Raw genomic sequence first — 25,902 nt, 5'->3', positions numbered from 1 at the left:
GCTCTGCACTTTTCATATCAGAATAACTTTAGCAATCTTTTCAGCTGGGTCCCTACTTATCTACGTACATCCTAACACTCTCACCCATTAACTTCTCTTTTATGATGCTTCAGTATTTCTAGAACTGCCTGCTCACCTGCTATGGGGGGCTGCTGGGTCCCTTCACAATCAGGCAATCTATTCGGGTGCTAAAAGAAGCATTTAGCAACTTAATTTTAGGTGTCTTTTGTTTTAAAATCTTAGTCAAAATCTTTTGCGTTTAATAAGCAAGTTAATTGAAAAAAAAAATTTCAAAAGTATCTTTGCCACCAGCAAGTTCAGAAGCGTGAATCTATTCAGGGACAAACAAAAGATTGAGTCTCAGGTGCTCTGTGTAAGAGCTTTTCTTAACTGCTCCCCCACGTGCCATGTAGCAGGGGAAAATAGGTAAGATCAATGAGCTGGGTATGGGTAATCCCTTTACTCTAAGGCTTTCTCTATAGGACCAACCTCTTACAGAATAAATGTTGATAGATTCCTTTGAGGACTACAGTTACAGCAGGAAAATGTAGGACACAGCAGCTCCTCAGCATCTCTTACATCTAAGGAATAGGGAACACCTTTGTCCCAGGTTACAGAAAAAAAAGAAAGTCCTAATTATTTTGTCTGTGAAGCATTCTGAGGAACAGATGGTAACCTAAAAGCTTGGTCTAGGTTTGAAAACTTTGCCTACTATGCTTGTTTTATTTTTATTTTAAACAAAATACAGTTATTCTAGTAAAAGACCTGGCATAGACACATTTATACTACTGTAACAATGCCTCCTCTTGATATAGTTATATAGTTAGCTATTTTCTTTTCTGTATGAGAATAACTGCAACAATATACAGCAGTTTCATACCTTATACCATAAGTAAGTCCACACAAAGTGTGGATACACTCCTTATAATAGGGAAGGCTGAAGAGCGGTGGCTTCCAGAGTGCTTTGGGTGTGCTAGAGGCACTTCAGCCCAACTTCCTTCCTTACAATCTCTTTGCCAGCTTGCATCTATGAGGCCGCAGCTCAGTTTTTACTCCTTACTATACTGGGGCTCTATCCACACAAATCCCAGCAAGATTTTCCTTTTAAAATGTAAGGTCTTGTGTACTTTTTGTCACAGGCTGACACCAGTGATATGCCCACGCAGAGAATACCAGTTCTTGAATGACGTCAAAACTTTTAGTTTACTCTGCAGATGAAATCAGTAACTAGGCTCTGTCTTCATTATCGCTACTTCTATCAAGGCTATATTCAACAGTCCTGGAGCTCTCTGTAAGCTTTTGAGAATTGCTGAGTGAGGATTTCAGCAATAATACGTACCCTCTGCTGTGCAGCTATTCTTGAAAGAAGCACTTCTTCAAATTTTGACTTTGTCAGGACTGACCTCTTCACAAGCTAACAACATGCAATTTTTCACAAGGTCATTAGCGGTAAAAGGGCATCCAGATGCTTTGATTTTGCTTGCAAGACAGAGACTTCCTCGTGTATCTGCTTCGGAGTTGGTGACACACAGAAACATGGTTTTGCTCAGCAGTTCACTTGCACTTCTGAGCATCATCCTTTCCTCATCTTTCTCCATCTGTTAAATTTCCACAAGTTATTGCTGATTCATTTCAAGGTGCCCTTTGATATGAAATTCCTTGAGAGCAGTTCATAAGACAGATGATTTCTGATTGACCCTCAGTTAAAGAAATACTCGTTTGTCCATTCTTTATTATCGTTTCTATGCTTATGACTGATCTTGTGGTTTCTGGGCTGCCTTGTTTGTACTCATTTTTACAATAATAAACAAGATTAAATACACCTAAGAGCAAGTCACTGAATCTATGCTTTCAGTATGCATACCACAGGAGCCTGGATGGCATGTGTAGGAACATGCTCAGTCTCACAGTCACACAGCATTTGGGGAAGGAAGAGTAATTTTACTCACTATTTTGTTTTTCATATCCTTACTTATTTTGCAGCTCTTGATAAAGCTGATCCAATACAGAATTACAGAGGAGCTGGCAGGCCACATCATGTACCTCTAAAGGATGTTTAAGTGTGATAAGAGCTGTTGTTTCACGAAGTGAACATAACATACATCACACTACTTTACATTAGTTTTAGGCAGCCTTTCTTCATGAAATGTTTGTTTATCAGCCTTTAAAAAAATATAGAAGCATAAGTGAAACAGGCTGTCTTTCCTGATATTTGTAGGCTGATCTCAAATTTTGCCTCCTTATTGTATTAGGCTAATATTAAAAAAACAAGTATTTTTAGAGCTATTAATGACAAAATATATACTGGTGTAACTATCAACACTAGTACAGTTACACTTATTTATACCAGATCTGAATTTATAGGTGCCCATAAGATAATGCCAATCTGCAAGTACCTATTAACAAATCTGCATGTTAATGAAAGCAGTTTGGGATTCATACATTTCTATTGATAGACAGTGGTTTCAACAGTAGTTTCTAGATGATATCATTTTGGAATTTGATTGCAGGATTTTTGAAACCACAAAGAGAGATAGTTATATAAGTTTCTGGTTTGTTCACAACAGCAATTTAAGTTTGATCTGGTCTGGAAGAAAATGTAATAGCTATGACAGCTAAACTTGATTGTGTAAAAACTGTAACCAAAGGTCTTGTGACAAAGAAGCAGAATTACTTACGGCAGACAACACCATATTCCTCCCTCATGTCAACCCATAGGGAAGGAAAAAGTATACAATATCAGATTCTGAACTTCATAACAGCAGGGACGTCTGTATATTATACATTTGCATGAGAAAGGAAAACAATTAGATGTATACTTATAAAAACAAGAAAGACAAAAGGTAACCTTCAAAACTAGAGGATGTTTTTTAGTGGTTTCTTTCATACCTCCATTTTAATTTTGTTGCCACCCTTATGAGCATAGTATGTGTTATATCCCCCTCTTGTGGCTGGTTTACCGTATAAGAACCTATTACTGTTATTACCAGAGTTTACTCAAACTCTGCATCCTGGGTTGTGCTGTTAACCCAGGTTCAGATCACTACTGTGGCTTCATAACTGCTTAAAGTGGCTAGACAGAGTCTTGGACCCTATGTGTATCAGTTGTTTAAGGTAAATTTTCTTTCACAAGAATAGTCAATAGAACGGTGTACAGGCAGTCCTCGACTTGCAATGTTTTGAGTTATAACGTTTCGCACTTACAACATGTATAAATTGACATCCTGTTTCAACTTTCTGACGTCAGTTTCGACTTTACAACACTTGATCTGATGCAATGGCATGCCAGCGAACAAGTTCGCTGTGTCGCCCATCTCCCTGGAGAACATCTGTCCAAACCTCCTTGGACATTTTCTTTAAGAAAGCAGACAAGACTCTGGAAAAACCTGCAGCCAGGACTCCCGAGAAGACTCCAGCCAAGAACACTTCAAAAAGTCCAACCAAGAGCCTTTCGAAAAGTCCAGCAAAGTCACCTCAAAGAAGTCCTTCCAAATCAATATGATTGCTATTTACAGTATAAATACGTTGATGTAGCTATATTACTCATCTATAATTGATCGAGTACAAAATTCTGGGGTAGTTTTAGTGAAAATAGGGTATCAGGCCTTCGTTCAGGAACCAATCCCCCATTATAGCATTGCTTCTAATGAGAAAATCGGTTCCCAGTTGCAACGTTTTGACTTATGATGCGGTTTTCAGGAACCTATTCTGCCGTAAGTCTGAGGACTGCCTGTATTGTATTGCAGGGAGGAATGGATATAATGTCTGGCATGTGCCTTTCCATGGACAGAGATGAACAGAAGTAACAGCGGTATTATTATTCGGACTCTCTCCCTGTGAATGGATCACTTCAGTAAGAAGGGAATAGAAGAAAAAGCGCCCCTCCTCATAGCAATGAGCTGTAGACCAGAGCACAGCTCTTATCTGCTCAGAGCCCAGGAAAAAGCAGCCTTACCAATACAGAGTTGAAGAAATAATTCAGTCTAGTATAATTAGCAGGTTTCCAGTGGCTCCCCCCAGATGCTGTGCTACTTACATTATCTCATATTAAAGTACATACAAGTCCCTAAAATTTTGTTCCTTTTTCCCCAATACATGTGTCAACTTCTCGTCTGTCATTAGGCTGCAACTGCTTCTATCCTCTATCAGGACAGCACCTGACAAAGGAAGTCCAACCAATAGCCCTCTTGGTTTGGGTCTATGTTATGAAGAAAATAATTGCATTTAATTGTTAAATGAAGATATATTGCCTTATCACCCTTTTTTTCCCCAAGAGGGACAGGGACCGAAGAGCAAAGCAGGTGTGAGCTGCTGCTCCTTTAAAAGGAGGGGAGGTGGCAGTGAAAGGCAGGAAACAGATAGTCAAGACTACTTAATCTTCACAAGATGCAAAGCATGGGGAGGAAAACCAGCACAGTAGCTGGCGCAAGAAGACTGGGAGGTGCAGGAAGATGCTACAAGAGACTGGTGCTCCACAAAAAGCAGCAACTGATTTCAGGGGTGGGTTATTCCCAGTGCACTGAGGAAGGTAGACCGGTGCTCAAAGGTTTGGAAGATCTGGGTTCAATTCTGTCCTTTGTCACAATTTCTACCTCTACCTCTCATTTGGATGTTGTACAGATAAAAGCAGTAATGGCTGAGGCATTCAGATGGTCATCGTCAATCCCTCAATTAGAGGATGATCTCTACTACAGATTTTATACGGGTTTTGAGGTGACACAGATTCATCTACATAAATTGCAGGCCTTCCCATAGGGGACAGTAGGCTGGGATTCCTCTCCTTTTCCTTTCTCCGCTCTGTCTTCTCTGCTTTGAGGGAGTGGGCTACCTCTTGGATGAGGCTGCGGCACCATTGGAGTTGGTTAGCCTCCAGCTCCTTCCAGCTCTTGATGTTAGCATCCTTTTTCTTGAAGCAAGGTATTCAAGGTAATGTGCTCACATAGGACATGTGAAAACATTGAATGGATGGCATTTGATTTAATACAGTGACTTATTTGTAGCATTACAAAGATGATGAATCTGCCACAAAAATGCTGGATCTACTATAAGAAGTAATTTCTTGTTAGCAGTGTTTTGCAGTGTTACATGGACTTTTATTCATAAGAGTCTGTCTCTATGTGGAACTTATATTAATATTTACCTATTTCAGCTCATAATGTTTCTTCCTAGGACCTCTCCATATAATGCCTTCCACTTGCTTGTCACATTTTGGGTACCATCACAAATGATAACTGAAGGTCCTGACTTTGTTCCACACTGCAGACCACGGTTTCTGCATTGCAGCAGTCACAGTTCACTTTGCAGGCATTCCTCCAAAGCAGAGCCCATGAAGGCAATGTTTCTTTTTCCCAGGAATTTTTATACAAAGCATTAACACAAAGAAATTAAAAAATTGGTTGGAAAACAAAAGGGACTGATATATATATTTGTATTTTCAACTGAAATTCAGCAAGTGACATGCCAATACCTCCTAAGATATTTAACAATGGGTTAACTCAACAAGCAGTAATGAGCCCTTCAACCTCATTTCCATATGCAAACCATATGTTGCAACTGGAAACTATGCGGACTGTAATTAAAACTGTCCATTGAGTTAAATAAGGTCAATAAAGAAAACTATTTTGAATTCAGTAAAAAGGCTATTTGAAAGTGTGGAAGACAAGCTTAACAACATAATGGACAGCTAAAACTTCCTTTCTAATCCTCATTTTGATATGTAATAGACTGAAGCCTCAGGAGTCAAAACACATCACTTTTCTGTCCTCAAAATATGCAGAGAAAATGAAAATGTCAGTTGAACAAGAAAAAGGAGAAGCATCTGTTTGATAGCTGTGTAAGCTTGTGATATGTAAACTGCTTTGGATTCAAGGAGCCCTAATTAGAGTTTCAAGATATTCTTCATTAAAAAATATATTCATGAGAGTTAAGAAATTCTCTGGCCTGGATAATTGGCAGAGAGGCAAGGGTAAGGGATTAAAATAAGAACCAAGATAATTTTCAAGGTCAGAATTTGGATGAACCCTGTGACATTTTCACACAGCAGTGAGCAAACACTTATTCTTTTGCATTTTAGAGAAGTGCAACATTGGTGCTTTTTAACTGTTAACACAACATTAACTCTTACTCACAGTTTGGAATGACATGTAAAATCTTAATTAAGACAGACCAAAACACAATTGCTGGCATTAAATATAAAGGATATCTTGGCACCACTGGGTCCCTCCAGCTCATAAACTCCATATAAAATCCCTACACAGATTAGGAGAGAAGAATGTTGCCAAAAGAATAATCATCTGGAACAACATACGAGATACAATCAGAAGAACTACTATCCAGAGAAACAAGGCATGTGCGACTAATGACAACAACATTTGTATTTCTTGTTTGCAGCATAGAAGATGCTGTTTCATACAAGGAATGCAATAAATAATAACTGGTGCTTATTGTATATACAACCCTCATAAGAAGGCATCAGAAATATTATGAGCTAAAACAAGTAAATATTAATATAAATTCCACAGAGACAGACTCGTCTGAGTAAATGTCCATACATGTAGCACTGCAGAACACAACGCTAACAAGAAGTGTCCGTATGAAAAGGAACTTACATTGGATCCAGCATTTTTGTGGCAGATCCAGCATTGTTGTAGTGCTACAAACAGCCCGAACATGTGGACACTCTTTCTGGAGTGCAATAAGGATGTATCTTTATACATCCTTAAACACTACAAAAATAATGTGTGTTTTAGGTCTGAAACTCAAGTGCCAAGCTTCAGCATTAAAACCAACAGGTAGCTTCAGTGAAGTTGATAGTTACACCAGGTATTAATTTTATCATCAATGGCTCTCTAAAATTATTTTGGTTTGCTACAAACTTTTTTGCTTTTTTCTAATGTGGGGAGAAACACAACTTTCAGCACTAATCAGTTTGCTCTCAGTGACAAGGAGCCAATAAGCTCTGCTTTAAAATACAGAGCAAGATATGTCCTGAATCCCTCTTACATAACACCTGAAGCCAGTAAAACATAAGGAGTGCTACCAAGTGGGGCATCAGAAACTTCTCTTGGGAGGGCATAACATAATTTGAAAAAAATAGTTACAAAAAAAAAGAGAGAAAAAATGATGCGATGAAAACATGTTTTTTGTTAGCAGCCATAAGAATGTTTTCTTGCTATACTCAGTAAATGGCTTTAGTAGAGCATAATGTGTTGTGAAGTTCCTGTGCTAGGATATACAACAGTGCTATAATCATGCAGATGCCCTCCTACTCTTATCGTCTTTCAGTTTACAGTATATATATTCCGTTTGTCTGAAGCACATATGCTGTTTGTGATAAACATGCCCTATTTCAGCTTTTTCTCATCACAATGATGGACTTGTCTTGCTAACTGACTGGCCCAAAGACCAATCTCAGTACTAACTGGTATGGGTGGAGCTACTATCAATATTATTTTATTAAGCTTGTAAAGAAATTCTGTCTATGTCTCTTTGAAGACCTCAGAACTGATGTTGCTCTGGCTTACAGCAGGGGGAGAAAAAAAAAATGGTGGCCAGAATTCTCTCTTAAATAGCTACTGGCAAATACAGCAGTAGATTTGGCCTCCAAATTTTAGATTTCCAGGATTCTGTTGGAGGCTTAGGGCAAAATTGTTCTTTTCCACCATTTTTTAGAGTTGCTTCACTGGAATTGTCTTTTGGTCACTAAGCTTTTGGAATCTATTGTCAAGAACATTACACAATAAAAAAGTTCCCATCTGAAACTAGTATAAGTCCACTCTTAAGGAAACTCTCAGGGGATGCATCTACATGAGACACTAGAAACACAGTAGATTAATTCTACTATGCATTAGCACATCACGACAAAAGCCATACTAATGTGCCATGCTAATGTGCTAATGCACAGTAGAATTAGTCTACCGTGCATTAGTGGCATGTAAAAACCGTGCTCTGGACTACGGTGTGTTAAGTGGCCGTGTGTAGACAAGATGCTGATTGTGCAGTCATTTAGTACTTGTATAAACTAGTATAAACAAGTACTAAACCCAAGTTACTGCACAGTAGCACCAATGAATGCATTTTTTGTGATCCTACTGCACAACAGCCTAATACTACTGCACAGTAGTGTTGTATTATGGTTTTTGCCATGCAGCGCTACTGTGCAGTAGTAGCAGGCTACTGCACAGTCAGTTGTATAGATGCAGCCAGTCAGTACCTGTTATAATAGGTAGTAAACTTAATGCACCATAATTATGGCACGTTAATGCACATGTGGATGTGCCCAGGGAGTGGAGACAATGGCTTGGCTCTCCTGCTCCTTCTGCTGACATACGTATGTGGAGACCTTGTGGAAAACCATCCTTGGAAAGGAAGTGCTGGTTCCATTAGAGCAGCATTTCTCAACCTGTGGGTCATGACCCAAAAGTAGGTCACAAGAATATATGAAAGGGTCATGAACAAACTTTAAAAATGGGTGATCTTTTAGGGGAGAAAAATGTGGGAAACTGCAGAGTTCCAGCCTGCAAGGGGCTGCTTGAGGCCCCCCTCATACCCCAACCTCCCCTCCCAGCCCCACATACCCACCCCCTGCCTCACACATTGGAGGGCTGGGGGTGGGGGGCAGTAGGCCCGGAGTGAGGAGCACTAGGTTGGTACTGACCATCGATGTTTAAAATGGGTCCTGATACAAGAAAGGTTTTGAACCACTGCATTAAAACATTAACAGAACATAATGGTACCATGTGCTCATGCACAAGCTTCTAGGTTTAAATCCTAACGTTTAGATCCTAATATACAATGATGCCAAAGGCAGAAAGTGTCTTGTATTCCTTAAAATAATAACTTTGTCAACTTAATTCTTTGATTCCTCCTTTCTTACTAGCTCTTGGTGATTTCACATGACATTCCTCACCCCCCGCCCCCCTGAAACAGGGAATTATCATACCAACGCTAAGGGTATTGTCAATTAACAGATAGGCATATGCACCCATATTTCTAAGTGGTATCTTAATACTTCACAAGTAAAGCCACCAAAGTAGCCATGGAACAGGAGTTTAAATAATCAAGCCCTATGTCCATCAAGCTACTGATCTGTTAATAATAAGATATATCCTTCCCAGCATTTCCTGATCTTACTGACAGTCACATCTGCATCATTTCCTTTTGGCTGCTGCTCTTAATGAAAGTGTTGACAGATTTGTGTTTCTTTTGATATTATCATGTATTGTTTTAAAGCTTTATTAAGAGTGCATAAGATGGTTCATAAAATTCAGGGATGTTTCAATAAAGAATGAGACTTTTATTAGTAGTCCCAGCACAAAATGGCATTGGTTGCTGGCTAGATGGTAATAAAGAGATATATAACTAACACTCAGGAGTTCAACATATCTCTATATCTATCTTTAGTCATTGTTTACATAGTACAAAAGGCAAAGCCATAAAAAAGCAAAATTTATGCTATGCAGTACTCTCTATTGAAAAGCAAATATGCACTTTTTTATATAATTTTCTATTTAGAGTTTGAATTGAAGGTTTCTAAACCACCTCGCTCTTGCTCTCTCTCTCTATGAGTTATTCAGTTTCAATCTAGGTTTGAGACATGTTCAAAATGAAGATTGAGATGACCCTTGCTGTTTATAAGATGCTTATATTTTCTGGTAAATACCTTACTGCAAACAAGCTATAATTTAAGTATTCAAAATTCTTGGTTCAGCATAAAATAGCTACTAACTGTAATTTTGGAGACCATGACCAGAGCTTCAATTCAGGCTTGCAAAATTCTTCCAACACAATGATTTAGAAAAGTATGAATATATTTTCTTCCTTGACAACCACAATCATTGTATCCCTATAATTGCTGAAGAGATTACCCAGCTTTTAATTCCCATTAGTCAGCTGCAACAATACCATGTTTCTTTTCTTTCATTTAAAATAAACTAATTATTGTCAATCAGTATAGTGGAATGTTAACATTCTCCATAACCTGTTTTTCAAAAATATTCATAAATGTTAAAATATAAGCTAATCATTAAAGTCTTAGAAATGTTTCAAAACGTATTTGTAGTGTTTATTGCTTTTGTCATATTATTTCAGTCTAAATCCTACATACTGTCTGGACAATAATGGTGCTACTATGTTGCTGTGCAGTACGTTTCAGCTAAAAATTCAAAGCTTTTTTAAAAGCATTAATTAAGCTGCATTAAATCCCCGACTGGTGCACTATTGTAATGTTACCAAAGCTCAAAATATTTTCATTATCAAAAGCTGTCAAATAAAGTTTGACGCATGAAACACTTTGGACAGAGAAAATGTTACGTGTGAAAATATATGATCGGGGGAAACTGTCTCTGCAAATTCATAACTACAAAACAACTATGCGGAGAACTCTACAAAGCTACTGCTTTCCACAGATAAAAGCAAATCTATGGTTCCGGTTCAATATTTCCTCCCAGCAGGTCCAGTCCATGTGATGCTTCTTAGATCCTCTAGTATACATACCGAACTTAGAAGCTCCGTGAAACCAATTCATGTGATGGCTCTATAATAGGTGTAGAATTATGATTAGCTTTCAAGCACCATACCAATTCCAGCAGCTGACTATGTGGAGATGAGACCTGATACCAGGGTTTTTCTGGAAGGCCCCTAAGTTTTGGGAACTTATCTGTAACTCATTTGATAACTAAAATGCGACACAGGGTGCCAGTTTTCCAAGGCTCATGAATAAAAGTGTGCCTTTTAGATCTCACAGCATTCTTAACATAGCTGGAGAAACTGTAGGAGATGCATCTTATCGACATTATATACTACTCTTATCTTGTGTAATGCCCACATATTTTGGAAGCAGCATTGCTAAGAAGATGCATGTATAAAGGCTGTTATTGAAATATCCCATGAATTAGCAATGTAGGTTTTAACTTGGGAAAGTCTGAACTACATCCGCAGACAGGGCAGGGTAGAAGGGGGAAAAGGCAATTCCATGCCTGAATGCCATGCCGATTACAGCAGCATCTATTTTTGGGTATCCTCCAAACCAACCCCCCACTCCATCCCACCCCCAATGATGCTACTGGAGCAGGGTCTTAAGGAGACGAATAGTATCTTTTCTGCCTTCCAGAGCTCTGAGTCTACAAACTTAAGGTAAGGCCTTTTGATGTGGATGAGTATCAGCTGTTCTTAATGGGTGCTTGAACATATTACAGAAGATGCCTGTTTTTGTGGTTTAATTCCATCGCACTTTACACACATGGGTTTTTTTTGTGTGATTTACATGAGTTTGTCACATTGTAAACTAAACCACATCCCCATGTAGTTTAGTTTGCAATGTAACTACTTGTAGCATTGCAGCATTTAATCTGACAGCTCACCCCATGGCTGCAGGAGAGGCGGGCTGAAGGCGGAAGTGGTGAGGGGCCCCATCCTCTTTTTTCCCCGCAAAGCCTGCCTGCATCTGCCATGGCTGGGGGCAAACTGCCAGTGGGCTGAGCTGCAGGGAGCCCCAGTCCTTCCCTTCACAGACACGGCGCACCCCAGAGCTGCCCAGGTGGGCTGCTAGGGGGCTGGGGGCTGCTCCAGCTCAGGCTCAGGGAATAGCTGGATTGGGCTGCTTTTGCTGCTCACAACTTTTTTTTGTTCCCCTCCCCCCCCAGCAGAGCCTGTCTGCGTGAGCTGCCAGTGAGCTCAGGAGCCCCTGAGCTGTCGGGGGCCCTGGTTCTTCCCTCTATGGTGGTGACTTGGATGAGGGGGTAGAAAGCACCCTGTTCAAGTTTGCTGATGACACTAAGATGTGGGGGGATGTGGGTGCACTAGAAGGGTGCAATAGGCTACAAGCTGACCTTGACAGGTTGCAACGGTGGGCGGATGAGAATAGGATGGGGTTTAACACTGATAAGTGCAAGGTGTTGCACATGGGGAGGAAGAACCGGCACCACACTTACAGGTTGGGGAACTCCCCTCTTGCCAGCACAGAGACGGAAAAGGATCTTGGAGTCGTCATTGACTCCACGATGAACATGGGCCAGCAGTGTGGGGAGGCAGTCAAGAAGGCCAACCGTACCCTGTCATGCATCCACAGATGCATCTCGAGCAGGTCCAGGGAGGTGATCCTCCCCCTCTATGTGGCACTGGTCAGGCCGCAGCTGGAGTACTGCGTCCAGTTCTGGGCGCCACACTTCAGGAGGGACGTGGACAGCATGGAGAGGGTCCAGAGGAGGGCCACTCGTATGATCAGGGGTCAGCAGGGCAGGCCTTATGAGGAGAGGCTATGGGACCTGAACCTGTTTAGCCTCCACAAGAGAAGGTTAAGGGGGGACCTTGTGGCCTGCTACAAACTGGTCAGGGGGGATCAGCAGGTATTGGGGGAGTCCCTGTTCCCCCGTGTGCTGCCAGGAGTGACCAGGAATAACGGTCACAAGCTGGCGGAGGGTAGGTTTAGATTAGATATTAGGAGGCGCTACTTCACAGTCAGGGCGGCTAGGGCCTGGAACCGGCTTCCAGGGGAAGTGGTGCAGGCTCCTAGCCTGGGGATTTTTAAAAGGAAGTTAGATGAGCACCTTGCCGGGGTCATCTGACCCCGGTGCTCTTTCCTGCCAAGGCAGGGGGTCGGACTAGATGATCTTCCTAGGTCCCTTCCGACTCTAGCTACTATGAAACTATGAAACTATGGTGCCTCCGGAACTGCCCAGGTGGGCAGCTTGGAGGCAGGGGGCTGCCCCAGCTCAGAGGCGGCTCCCACTGGATCCAACTCTTTCCCAAGCCCATTAGGACTTCCAGTGCACCATGCACTGTCCCTGTCACCTTCCCACCACCTGGGAATAGGCTGTCTTACCCCTGAGGCAGTGTGGGGAAGTGGCAGGAGGGGAGGGGAGTGTGCTGGTGGCTGGAGATGGTGGAAACGATGTTGTATGGTGTGCTGGAAGCCCCAGCAGACTCAGGGAAGAGCTGTATACAGAGGGTGCTACCTCCAAGCAGGGACAGCCCCCGGCCCTCTAACTGCCCACCCCTTGGGGCTGCCACTGTGGAGGGAAGGACCGGGGTCACCCACAGTGCACAGGCTGCTCAGCCTGCTGGCAGCTCACATGGGCAGGCTCTGCTGGGGAAAAAAAAGTGGCAACGAGCCTGATCCCCGTTTTTTCTCCGCAGAGCCTGCCTGAGGTCAGGGGGTAAGCTAACAGCAGGTCCTGAGCTATGGGGGTCCTGGTCCTTCCCTCCACAGCACTGGTATCTCCCAGGGCCACCCAGGTAGGCTGCTAGCAGCCTGGGGAATGCTCCAGCTCAGGGGCAGCACCCAGCCCGATCAAACTGTTCCTCAAGCGGCAGCCCCCAACCCCCTAACAGCCCACCTGGGTGGCCCTGGTGGGCGCTGGCACTACAGAGGGCAGGACCAGGGCCCCCCACAGCTCAGGAGCTGCTCACCCCACTGGCAGCTCATCCCACAGCCATGGAAGAGGCGGGCAGGCTATGCAAGAGGAAAAAAAAACCCAAACCAAAAAACCCCTAGGATCAGGCCCCTTGCCATGACAGTGATGGAAGCCACTAAATTGAAACGGTGGGTATTTAATCATCACAATTAAAAACTCGCCGTTTCAATTTAGGGGGCTAAATCCCTGTCACGTATACAAGCACCCAATGATGTTATCATAACTCCTCTGATAGTGAGCATTTTGATAATTGATTAGTTTGTATATAATCTCCCAGTTTTTAAAAAGTGATTTAAAAGAGAAAGCAAAAGCAAAAAGCCAAACTTATCCAACGGTACTCAGGATCATCAGTTCCACTAAATCAGTCTTTTTCTTGGGAGTAAGGTATCACTATCAAATGACTTTGATTTGAAAGAAGCCTGTCTCAACTGATAGCTCATCTACCCAAGACCCTGAGGGATCTCTAGTGTGGGCTATTATCGGGCCTATCTTGTTATCTTCTTTGTTCAATGTGGGATGCTGGCTGTGGCCCAATCTAGAAAAAAAATGAAGCAAGCAAACTGGGGAAGTTGTATCCATACCAGAAAAGCACAGATGCCTCTTTAAACAAAGATTCGCAATTTAAGAGGATTTCTCTTCTTTTCAGGTTCCTAGACTATAGCTCTATACAGAGAAAGTAGTATTTCCCATGAGATAAGAACAATTACTCAGACCCTAAGAAACCCAACTCTTAAAATACCACCACAATTCCAAACAATGAATTTGAGATAGTGGCCCTCTGGGTTAAACAAGCTTGTTTGTTAAAGCATTTTCCATGCCAGGTCCTCGCTTCCAGAGCTCAGCAGTGCCCAAATGTACAACAGCACGTATTGAATTGTCCCTATGTAAGAAAAACACTTGAAAGATTCTAGAAATGGTCTCAAACAATTACTGCAATTAAAACTCAAAATGATACAATACAAATAACTGAATGATGTGTTAATTTGAGATATTCTTCCTAAATAGGACTGCACCTCACTATAAACATGTGTTGGAATTTTGACTTTTTTTCTGGCCTGCCCAATATTATCCATTGAAAATACCAACCCTCCTCTAGTGATTCTAGTGAGCAGCAAAAGCAGACCCCAAGGACATACTTTAGCCTTAAATGCCTGTGATTTTGTTGGGTTTGGTATATGATAAATATTAGCAAGACTGAGAAAGGTGCATGTGTCCCCGGCATGTAATTGAGTGGATTAGTCTTGGACTGCTGCAGCAAATTAGAGGGGATTGACCAAACCGAACTACAGCATACTTTAAAATTCTGACAGTGCTACACGACTTCATTTAGTGAGGCAACATTCAGCTCAGGTTTCTGCCTGCCTTGGGCTTTTAATTAATCAGGATCCACTCAATTCATCTCAGCCCATTAAGAGAATGTCCAATGACCTACAGTAATTTACCTATGCTGTTTATCAGCTTGCTATTTTCAGTAGATTGTTTGCTGTAATATTTTGTCATTAAGAACCAAATACAAACTCCGGACACCATATGCATAAGTAAGTTGTATGCAGTAAATGGGGCGCCCATCAGCTACATTCGTCTGGCACCCAAGGTGGAACAAGAACATAGATAGAGGGAAATTTGTCACCTGAGTGCTTGCAAATCTGGTCACCATTTATTTTTTTTATGATCTACAGATTATGTGCATGCCCAGATAACAGTAACCCCCATAGTTGACAGTTGAATGGTGGAAAGATAAATAACAGGGGGAAAAAATCAAATACAAATTTAACTTTCAGGAAAGAACTGGGAACATCACTAGGAAAGTTTTATGGAAAATTCATTATAAATATTTTCCACCCATTTTTTCCTTTTTAAATTCTGTAATCTGTGTTCCATAAAAATCTTGCCCCTCACAGTACAGAGTGTTATAAAAAACCATTAGCACTGGTAAGGCTCCTAGCCTGGTCAACATGTTCCTCTTTGTAAGAGCAGTATGTAGATGTAGGCTGCTTGGGTACTGAAGGGGCTGTGCAGATAAAGGTGTCAGGCCTTTTCTATACCCACGTGAACAATGCCATGAATCCATATATAGCCTTACCAGGCAAAATCATAACAAATATTCTACTGAAAAATAAAAGTGAAGGCAAGGATGGATACATCAGTTCTTCTATACCCAATGTAGTCTGTAACATTTCAAAATAACTGCAGCCACCTATTTCATAAATGTCCATTTGATTCCCATCTCTCTACTTCTCCTCTGACACACTAGATAGAAGAAAGAAGAATACTTATTCCTAACGTTTTTTGACAAAATATTTCATAGAGGCTGTAAGAAATTATATGATTTGTGACATCAGTAGAGAAGCTGGCATTTTGCAACTCTAATGCATGTTTCTTATAATTTACTGACTCAGCTACAAACTTACATTTTAGAATCTTAAGGCAGAAGAAAGCAATTAAAAGTCAGATTAAATAAGCCACGAAGGCGTTTTACTTTCTTCCCCTTCTTCTGCTCCCATTTTCTTTTTTAACTTATATTTTAAGGGTTGTGAGGGTTGTAAGGGCAAAGCTACTGGGAGGTCTTCTGTATTAGTCAGACCCAGGTCCTGAAAAGGCCATTACATGTAGTTCTTTCTTCCATTTGCCTTTGAGGTGCAAATAAAGTGAGTACAGTAATGAACAGAATACTTAAAAGATACTGTAATGTCTGTGGACTATTTTTTATTTTAGTTTTTCTGAACAGTGTCTTAAAGTTGAGGGAGATTAAGGAGTCAGTTGATCCACTCTGCATGGAAGAATTTTAGCACAGTCACTGTAAGGCTTAAGACAACTGATATTTGACTGTGTACTTAGAAGAGCTCCATTTTTCATTACATATCTTTTCTTTTCCTTACTCTTCTTTCTGTTGAAGCACACTTGAGTTTAGTGGAGTATGAACCTAAGTCATATGTGACCAACCGTGAGTCTGTGGAAATAAAGAATTTGAGATACTAGAAAATACTGTTGAATCCCTTTAAAGAGCTCATTTCTCCAAAGAGACCTTAAAACAAAGTGTCTTTTGCAACACAATGGCCCTACAGCTTGCTTCTCTTAAACCCGTTGTCAGTTCACTAGCAGTGCACAATATTAGAATCTAACAGTGCCTTAAAAAGGATATTTCAGACGCTTCAACTAACGAGTTGGTGGTTGGGAAATCAATCTGAAGAACAAAGCTGGCTCTTTGAACTTCCCGACTGGCAAAATGTAGGGCTTTTTGTTGCCAAAGTAAAAGTAAGTTATGACTATAAAGCAAAATCTTACAGACTAAATAAATATTTGAGGTCATTCTAACACACATTTTCTTTCTCCAAGACAAATCCTTCAATTTTCCTTTAATTAAGCTATTAGCTATTATTTGGAAACAATGGCTATTTAAAAGAGTTCCCTCCAGACATAAAATCAAGATAAATCACTTGACACCCAAGACTATTATATTACTAGGGTAAACACTGGTGGTCTTACAGAGTCAGACTCTCAGAATGCAGTAGGTCTCAGAGGTCATATCTCACAAAGGTCAGGAAATCTGCCAATGCTCAGAAGTTTGACAAAATTCCCCAGGGATGTCCAGAGATCAGGTTATGCAGAAATAGGAGTATTACTCTAATCAGAAAAACAAAAGTTCCTTTTTGTCAACAACCAATACTATGATTTCGTTTGTCTCTAGTTTCAGCTTGATGGCTCAGAACATGACAACATATATAAGAAATGACAGTCTACCAAAGAGGGTTAACATAGGGTCACGGCCCCTTTATCTAACTTCATTAGCTTATTCATGTGTAAACATATGCTTTTGTAGTTTTTGGTATCAGTCACCATGCTTCATATGTCAGAATTTGGTTTACCTTGATATTAGGATGCTTTACATTTGTTTACATTTTAGAAAAGACTATTTTCTCTTACTCTAATAGGCATTTAGCACAGTAACTGTGATACAATGTTATCTTGAAATAGATCATAACTATAAAAGAATTTAACTTAACTGTGATGATGTGCTTTTCCCTTTGGAAGAACTGAGGCACACAGAGGCAAAGTATTTACTCGGTTGTACTCACCAAAACAATAGCAGAATAGATCCTGGCTTTTTTTTTTTAAGTGTGCGTTCAGTCCCATATTCACTAAGCCACCAATTAAGAAACTGGGAAATTATGTAAATAAACATTATGGCATTTATGCTTCATGAAGTGCCATATTTTTCCTCTACATACTGGGTGCATCAACATGTGCTATTAATGTGACCAAATAAACTCTGGTGCAGTTTGTGCCAGAGTTTATTGCTCCCAGGTGCAGCATTTACACATGCACCTGGGACTGCAGCATGTTGTGCTGAGGCAGAGCAGCCCCAGATGGTAGGGCACTGGAGGGACAGAGGGAGGGAGGTCAGCTTGCCAGCCCAGAGCTGCTCTGCCCCAGCTCAATGTTCTGCATGGGGGCTGGCTGGTGTATGAGGGTACTAGAGTGGAGGGCTAGCAGGCAGGCAGCTCCCACACTGTAGCACCCTCTTGCCCCAGCCAGCCCCAGTCACTGTTTACACATGTGTTGTGGTGCAGTAAATAACTCCATTATAGGATAGTACTTGTCCTGAACAGTGCTATGCCACAGTGGAGTTAATCAGTTTACTGTGCCACGATATGGGTGCACAAGTAGATGGTGACACTTTACCGTGGCACGAATTACTCAACTCTGCAGTAAAACACACACGAAGATACACCCACTAAGTGGTACTCTACAAGTTCATCAACTGAGGTTAACAAGTCTATTTGCAGAGTACCGTGCTATTTCATATAAGGGGAACCAAATGTGATCCAGTTACTGGGCTGTATTCCTTTCCAAAGTGACTCTGCTGACTTTGAAATTATTCCAGAGAAGAAAACCCAGTGACAGCTATCCATATTACCAGTGACAGCTATCCAAATCTTTTCCCATTAAAGGCAAAGCAGAGTTTTCCCATTGTTTTCATAGGACTCTGATTTGATGCAAAGTTAGGGTTAAAATCAACTTTTATGTCAAAACCTGTGAAGTGCATAAATCTGAGACAAAGTGTTCTTTGCATGTTGGATATGAAATTCTGAGTTCTACAAAGCCCATGGATGTGGGAGATTAAACTGTCATAATGCAACAGATGTAGAGTTAGTTTTGAAAGGATAATCAACCCACCCCGCTGGCATTTTTGTTCAACTGCGTGTTACTTTTCTATACTGCAATTTATTTCCAGACGTAAACACTGTAGCAAGGTAGTACAGGGCACTGTACTATACAGAATTATGGATTCTATTATCCTGTCATAAATGTCCTACAACTGGCTAAAAAACAACCTTTCCTGATTGCTAAGGAGTATAGAACGTGGGGTACTAACTGTACCCATCTCGCTTTCCATGCAGCATTTAGTGAACAGCAGAACCACAATAAAAAGTTATAAGGGTTTAGTTAATGCTGCCTTTATTGGCTTCCTTTTGCTATTATATGGCTTGAATTAATGTAGGCCCAGATTCTGGAAGGCACTGTACATTCTTCATGCCATTGAGATAACTGGTCCCACTTGAGTCCTAGGAAGTACTGAGTATTTTGTTTGAACAGTTACCTGGTTTGTGTACAAGGTACTGATCTAAGCAACTTTCAAAGATGACTGCAGTCAATGAACTTCCATATATTGTTGGACTAATGAATTATTGTTGTCCCACTTCTCTTTCATTTCTTCAGCATTAAATGTTGAATGGATACCAAATACTGCCTTGGACTGTTACCTATTTCACACGACACACCTTCCATTGGTTGGAAAGGAACACGAGTCTGTTTTTGATAAATTGAGGTCAGAATCTGTTCTAATATGCCATGTGTATACAGCCTCCTTCCTGCTCCTGGAACAAACCACTTATTCCTGTTCCTGTGCTCAGTGGCCCTGAGCATGTACCCCTTAGCTGTGCTAAAGTCCTGCTCAGGGTTGCTTTCTACCCATTTACTTTTCCTTAGTTCCTAGTCTCTGGTTTGCCCATCGGGCAAGGGTCATGCTTTCTATGGCAGACCCAGGGTCAAGAGGGAAGCTGTATAGAGGTATTCATAATGAACTTATAATGTCTACTCACCAAATAGATAACATCTACATTAGTTCCACTGTGCTGATGTAATATTTCTCATATTTATATCCTCACTTTTTTCCTAAAACATCCCAAAGTTTTTAAAAGCTGCATAGCCATCAATTATTTCACTCATTAGTGAAGTTCAACCATTTGTTCACTGGAACATGGAAGGAGTTTAACAAAACATGGCAAAGTTATGCTATAGCTTAACACTAATATCACACACTCTTGAGACTATATGGAAAATATAGACAGAGAATGTAATTATCCAAGTTGGCTTGTAGCTTTACTCTTCTAGAATGCCAGGTAACTTTAGTGATGAAGTGATCGCAAAAGGCATTCAGTCTCAAGACCTGCAAGCGAGTCCTCAAAGCAATGCAGTATGCCCCAGGAAGGGGCATTTATAAAGTACCAGCGTGGAGGGCAGAGTACTCCCTCCTGAACTATCAACATCACTATCTGTACACCCTTGAGAGACACTTGGAAGTCTCTCATCTATGTAATGATCATGCATAAATCTTGTTAAATCTGATTTAACATTAAAGCTGGCTGTCATCAATGTGTTCGTGATAGCTGATGCAAGTAATTATCATAACAGCTACAATCATTCTATTCCGTGGGTTAAACGTATCAGATAACCCAAAGACTCTGATAATATCCATCAGGCAAAAGGCAAAATTTTGATGACTTCTCAAGACCCAGTAACTGTACACTTAAAAAGAATTTCGATGAAGTTAAAAAAAGTTGAACTAAGCTGTACATAAAACATTCTTCTGTAATTCCTGATCGTGTGATGCCTGACATACGACTCAAACAACTTTCACTTCAAAATGGCCTTTTCAAGAATGAGATGGGACATATGAGTAGCTCATTATCACTCTAACAATAACTTTACTGCTATATTATACACAATTTAGGAGTAAATCTCTCTTTCAAAATAGGAATGGTTACCTCGAAATTATATTAAACTACTTTTAAGCAAATCTGAAACAGTAAGTATTCATCACTATAAATGCATATGAGTTTGTTCACAATGGCATTATTAAATAAGCACTAGAAGAAATAGCAGGAGGTTGGTGAAAGGCAGAAAGAATCTTTGGATTAATATACACACTATTTCTGTTTTGTGTGCTTGGATTATAAAAAAATCCATCAAAGGGAATCACAGAGGACCTTAATGAAAAATTTCAGTCAAAAGAAAATATCCATCTAGTTCTTATTTACATTGTCAAGCTAGGTATCAGTTGACAGCTTGCTGTGGAAGTTAATTCTACATCCTTCCAGCCTGGAAGAGACCATTGGTGAATAAACTGTAGGATTGTGGGTAAAGAATATAATCACAGCTGAGACGTACATTACAATGTATCTAGCCTAAAAATCAGGAGCCAAAGGACAACAGTAAATGAAATCCCAGAAGAGAGGGATTCATGAGATCCTGTACAATGGAAAAAAATAGCCTTATAAGAAATAGTTTCTTACTGTGAAAAGAACATGTTTTACAAGAATTTATGTGTATATAACACCTTTCATCCTGAAGGATTCAAAGAACTTCAACTATATTTTTAAAGCAGCAATGAAATGCGGTCATATGAAATGGAAGGTGGCAGCGACGCACACAGCTCATGCCCAGTATAAAATAAGAGCAAAGTACATGTATGCATGTGATGTGTGCATGCATGTAGGAAAGGAGCCTGAAAAAGAAGAATTCTGGGCAAAGAAAATTTTCTAGTGAAAAGTTTTAGGAGCTCTGATATACTCTGGCTGCTCTGCACCACTCAGATGATAAAAAACAGACCAGTAAGGCCAGGTTTACAGCTACTTTATGTTATTGGAGTTCTGCAAAACAGACAATAATTCACATATGCAGAGAGGGCTAACATTAGCTTTTGCCACACATTAACCCTATTTTGAAGATGGCTTTTTTGCATAAGAATGGACATACCATGGAATCTGGCCTCATATTTCCCTTGGGAAGAAGGCAAATGGGTTTATGTAGCATGTGATTTCAAATCCTCTCTTATTCGGTTAATCTCTAGCTGCAGAAATGCAACTAAAGAGCAGAAACATATGTGTATCTTCTGATAAGAGTCATTTTGTTTTAGAGACAGATTAAATGCTTTCAGAACATGTGCACTTTCTTCAAACTGATGAGAGAAATTCCATAATCAGAACATGGCACAACCAATCCCAGGCTCAAATGATACACTTTTTCCAAAAAAATCCTTTGAAGTGTTCTTAGAGTTACATCTTCATAATCCGGACGTGAGAAGATCCGTAACTCTTGACAACTCTGAATATATATGAACTTCAACTGGCTCTAGATAAAAGGTAATAATTTTCATTTTCCATCCAAGGATGTTTTCAGATTTCCTATCAGCAAAGAGACACAGTATGAAATTTTACCTTCACATGATTTTCCATCTTTCCCCAGTTGCTGGCCAGCTGGACATTTGCAGTAATAGCTGCCAATAGTATTGCAGCATTGGTCATAGCAGCCTCCATTTTCAATGGTACATTCATTAACATCTGTAGGAGGAAACAGTGTATATCAGACACTGAATAAGAAGTAGGCATTGATGAGATTTTCTCGTCATGGAATAATAAATTATATATTTCTGATTTTATGGGGTGAGGAAGGAACTAAGAGCCAATGAATAAAACTTAAAGCTGCTGCTGTAAGCCTTCTTATGATCATAACCAACATGGCTACTTATTGATTTTGGGCTCCAGGTATGGACTTTTAGATATCTGGCTGTTCAGAAAATAGACTGTATCCTTTTTATGGTGAAGAAATAGTCTGTACAATATTATTTTAATGTAAGAAGACAGAGAACTGACAGAGAACTGTCCCATAATGCTGACAGAGAACTTTACCACAATACCACATTTACTTGAATATAAGATGACCCCCCCAATAATTAGATTCTATATAAGGAAAATTTATACATTTGTTATAATTTTCTAGGCATTCAATCTAATTATTGGAGGTTTTCCTTGAACTTTCCCCCTACTACTGCTAAAGCATGAAAAATAGGTCTGGGGAGTTGGGTAGCTTCCTTGCCCTCTGCCCTGCTCCCTCGCTTTCCTAACTGCAACTCCTTCCTTTCCTCCTTACTATCAGACCCTGCTTTCTCTATTTACATGGAAGTAAAAGGCATATCTGAAAAAATGGACCCTGAAATAAACATATTTGTAGTCATTTGCATATAAGTAAATTATTACAGGTACCCATAGATTTAGTTCATCCAGAATTGATGCATTTTACCTTTTTTGAAACTGCAGGTAAGTTTTGAAACTACATGTCCATAAACACACTTTTAAACAACACTTCTATATGTATATATAGTACAAACCATGTACAGTATTAGTCCAAAACCAAAAGGTTCATGAGTTACCACATAATTCATTGGGCTGGGTACCACCAGAGTCAACAGCATTTCAAGCCATGGTGACCCAACAGTTCAGCACTGCTTAGTATGTATGTGTATTCCAGATACCGCCCCCACTCATGACTAGAACTAGATATTCTTGTTGTAAGTCCTGGGATCCTACAAAAAATTATATGCAGATGAGGCACAGGACAACCTGTTCTAGCTCCACCTCATGGAGGACAGGGCCATACTAATATACTTAGATGTACACCTTGCTGGGGTTGTTTGACCCCAGTACTCTTTCCTGCCATGGCAGAGGGTCGGACTAGATGATCTACTCAGGTCCCTTCCGACCCTAGAAACTATGAAACTATAATCATGCAACAGGCTGAAAGAGGGAGTAACAAAGGGATTCTGAGTCCTGTTTAGGGCCCCATTTGGTGATATTTGCCAGATTTTTAAGGCTAGTGAAGAAACAGCAATCATTGGAAAAAAGGCACAGCTCAGCTGTGGGAGTGAAGAGGATATCAAAATATATTCAATGTAGTGGCTCACCATGATTTGGAAAAGAGTTGGCACTGAGGGGACTAAGCAAAATGGGTACTACATCTTATTCAGATGGGCTGCACCAATCTACCCTTTTGGTAGGTTCCTGTCAGTATGTTTGCCCAATATGAGCCAGGTCTTTTATACTCATGTGCAGTATTGGCTGCATATAACCAACTTCATGATGTATTCAATCATGTTTCCTTGTATATGGATACAAAATGAAAAGCTTTTTTCCCCAAATGGTGGAAAAACACTCATCTTGCATTTTAGTAATTATGATAGTGATAAGCAACATCATAAGTACTAATTAACTGTTCAATATCTAAAAGTTAATGGGTCTTTTGGCCCATTTATTCTTACCTTCAAAATCTAGCTAACAGGCAATAGTAAAAAATTCCACCAGGCTAGTAATAGTCTGTTGAAGCAGATCGTATGCAAAATGTCCAAAGAGAGTATACCTCAAATGAGAAAGTTATCAAATGTCCCAGTGGGACAGCAAACTAAATGAAAATAGCACATAGGGGTTTGGGTCATTGCCATACATGTCTGATATATTTCAGAAGGGATCTGTTCACAACGCTTTGTATCTTAGTATTGCTCTATATGAAATGTTAATGTTGTCTAGAAGATCATATAAAGAACATAATGAATTTATTTAGGGTTAGGCACAGACACCAATGAACCTGTATAAAATGTTCTCTCTTTTTTGATTTGTTGACAAAAGTTCCGAACCGGTATGTTGGCACAGCAAGCTACTCAGCATGTTGCTAGGTGGAAATCCAGTGCTAAAGAATACAATGAGCTTCCAAAATCTGGGAGGAGGACTGTCTGGTAATGTGTTTGTCACTGGAAGGGCTTGGTTTCTTCAGGTTAGAGAGCAGGACATGAAGAATGGGAGAGGGAAAAAGACTCAGCAATAAAAGATAACCACAATCATCACTTCATAAGTATATGTAATATATATGTAATGACTTTAATATTAGAAACATTGAGTGCTTCATAAAAAATAAACAAAATACAAGTTGTAGGTTGTAGTCAAGAGAAATGCAAAATGCAGCCATAAAAAGTCCTCACAAAGAAGAGAATTTTACATGTATACTTATATAGATATAAAAGGTATGGGAATTCACTCAGACTGTGTGTGAAGATCACCACGGCTAAGGACAGGCTAAATTGATTCAATCTTTGCTGGTTAGTCTATGCTATAGATTGAACAGATAAGTAAGTGAACAGACATTCACTTCTGATTCTGGAAATACATCCACATGCCTGCAGTGTCTCAGGCCAGAAGCCTGGGCATGCTAGAGCACCTCTCCCTGCTTGGCTGCAGCAGACAGCTTGGGCCAAGGCTAGCTCACCCACCCTGCAAAGAGGGGATCTGCAAAGCATCCTGGGATGCTGGGGGACTGTGAGTTAATTTGAATCTGGAGGGGGCCAGGGACAGAAGTTCAATAAACTGATTTAACATAAATCAGTTAAGTCTGATGCTGCATTCATGCAGCTTTATCTTAAACCGATTTTAGCTATTTTGAAATCAGTTTGTGCACTGAACTTCTGGGCTAGGGACAGACATTACACGTAGACCAGTTTAAGTGTTCAGAAACTGGTTTAAACATGCATCAGAACAGACATTCAGTGCACATAAACCAGTTTCAAAATGGTCAAAACCAGTTTAAGATAAACCTGGTTGAGTATAGTATCAGATTTAACTCATTACTTTCAAACTGGTTTATGCAATGTCTATTCCAGACCCCTTCCTGATTTAAATTACACCAGAGTCCCTCAGCATCCCAGCATGCTTTCTGGGCTGGGCTCTCTGCTCCAGCAGAGCAGGGCTGGCCCTACCCCTCTGCTTCCCAGCCAGGGCAGGGACAGGCAAGGGCAGGGATCTGGCCAGACACTGGCCCTGGAAGGGAGCAGGGAAGAAGTTTATTCCCCCATTTCCTCCCCTGTCCCACTATCATGGACCTGTTCTCCTCCATGCTGGCTGCTCTAGCAGTGAGCTGGTATGGCCAGAGAGGGGTTTAACTCTCCCCTTCATGTCCCACCTACAGAGACCCAAGTTGAGTTTACCAGGCACCCCCTGCTCACTGCTGCAGTGGCAGAGCCAGGCATGGTCAGACACAAGCCAGCATTACCTCTGAGGCAGAGGGGGCAGTGAGGGGGGTTATTCTCCCCTCTACCCACTGCCCTCCTGGGGACCACAGCTGGGTCTGCCTGCCCTGACCACTGCCAATGCTGCTCTCCCTGCTTGGGGGAAGCAGAGGAATAAGCCCCCTCCTGGCTCCTCTGCTGGATGCTGGAGGGAGGGGAAATAACCCACCTTCCCTGTCCCTGAATAAGGGGACTTGCCAGCTGGCGTCTAACCACACCTCTGCCCAGCCAATGCCACAGCGAGGAGGCAGGGTCCTTGATAGGGGCAGGAGCCCCTGTCACAGTGTTGGGGAATGCAAGCCCCTTCCTGGTGGGATC

The 25,902-nt window shown here is 40.7% G+C and overlaps 1 protein-coding gene across 9 annotated transcripts in view; it reads right to left on the bottom strand.

Moving 5' to 3' along the window:
- Window positions 1-25,902, bottom strand: part of LOC149863074 (uncharacterized) — a 347,984-nt gene that overhangs the window by 124,577 nt on the left and 197,505 nt on the right. For 7 of the 9 annotated variants that reach the window (XR_016443055.1, XM_090052663.1, XM_090052665.1 and 4 more), the window contains one exon: window positions 21,914-22,036. The exons of the other annotated variants lie outside the window; for them this stretch is intronic. Coding sequence is in view for 4 of the 7 variants with exons in the window: in XM_090052663.1 (XP_089908789.1) it covers window positions 21,914-22,036 (123 nt within the window). In the remaining 3 variants the exon portion in view is untranslated. The remainder of the gene's footprint in view (window positions 1-21,913; window positions 22,037-25,902) is intronic. 9 annotated transcript variants of the gene reach the window in all.

Source organism: Crocodylus siamensis, chromosome 6, assembly GCF_052110815.1.
Source record: "Crocodylus siamensis isolate JL-2025a chromosome 6, ASM5211081v1, whole genome shotgun sequence".
Lineage (NCBI taxonomy): Eukaryota > Metazoa > Chordata > Crocodylia > Crocodylidae > Crocodylus > Crocodylus siamensis.
Note: the sequence above shows the minus strand (reverse complement) of the source record. Positions and strands in the feature narration are given on the sequence as shown.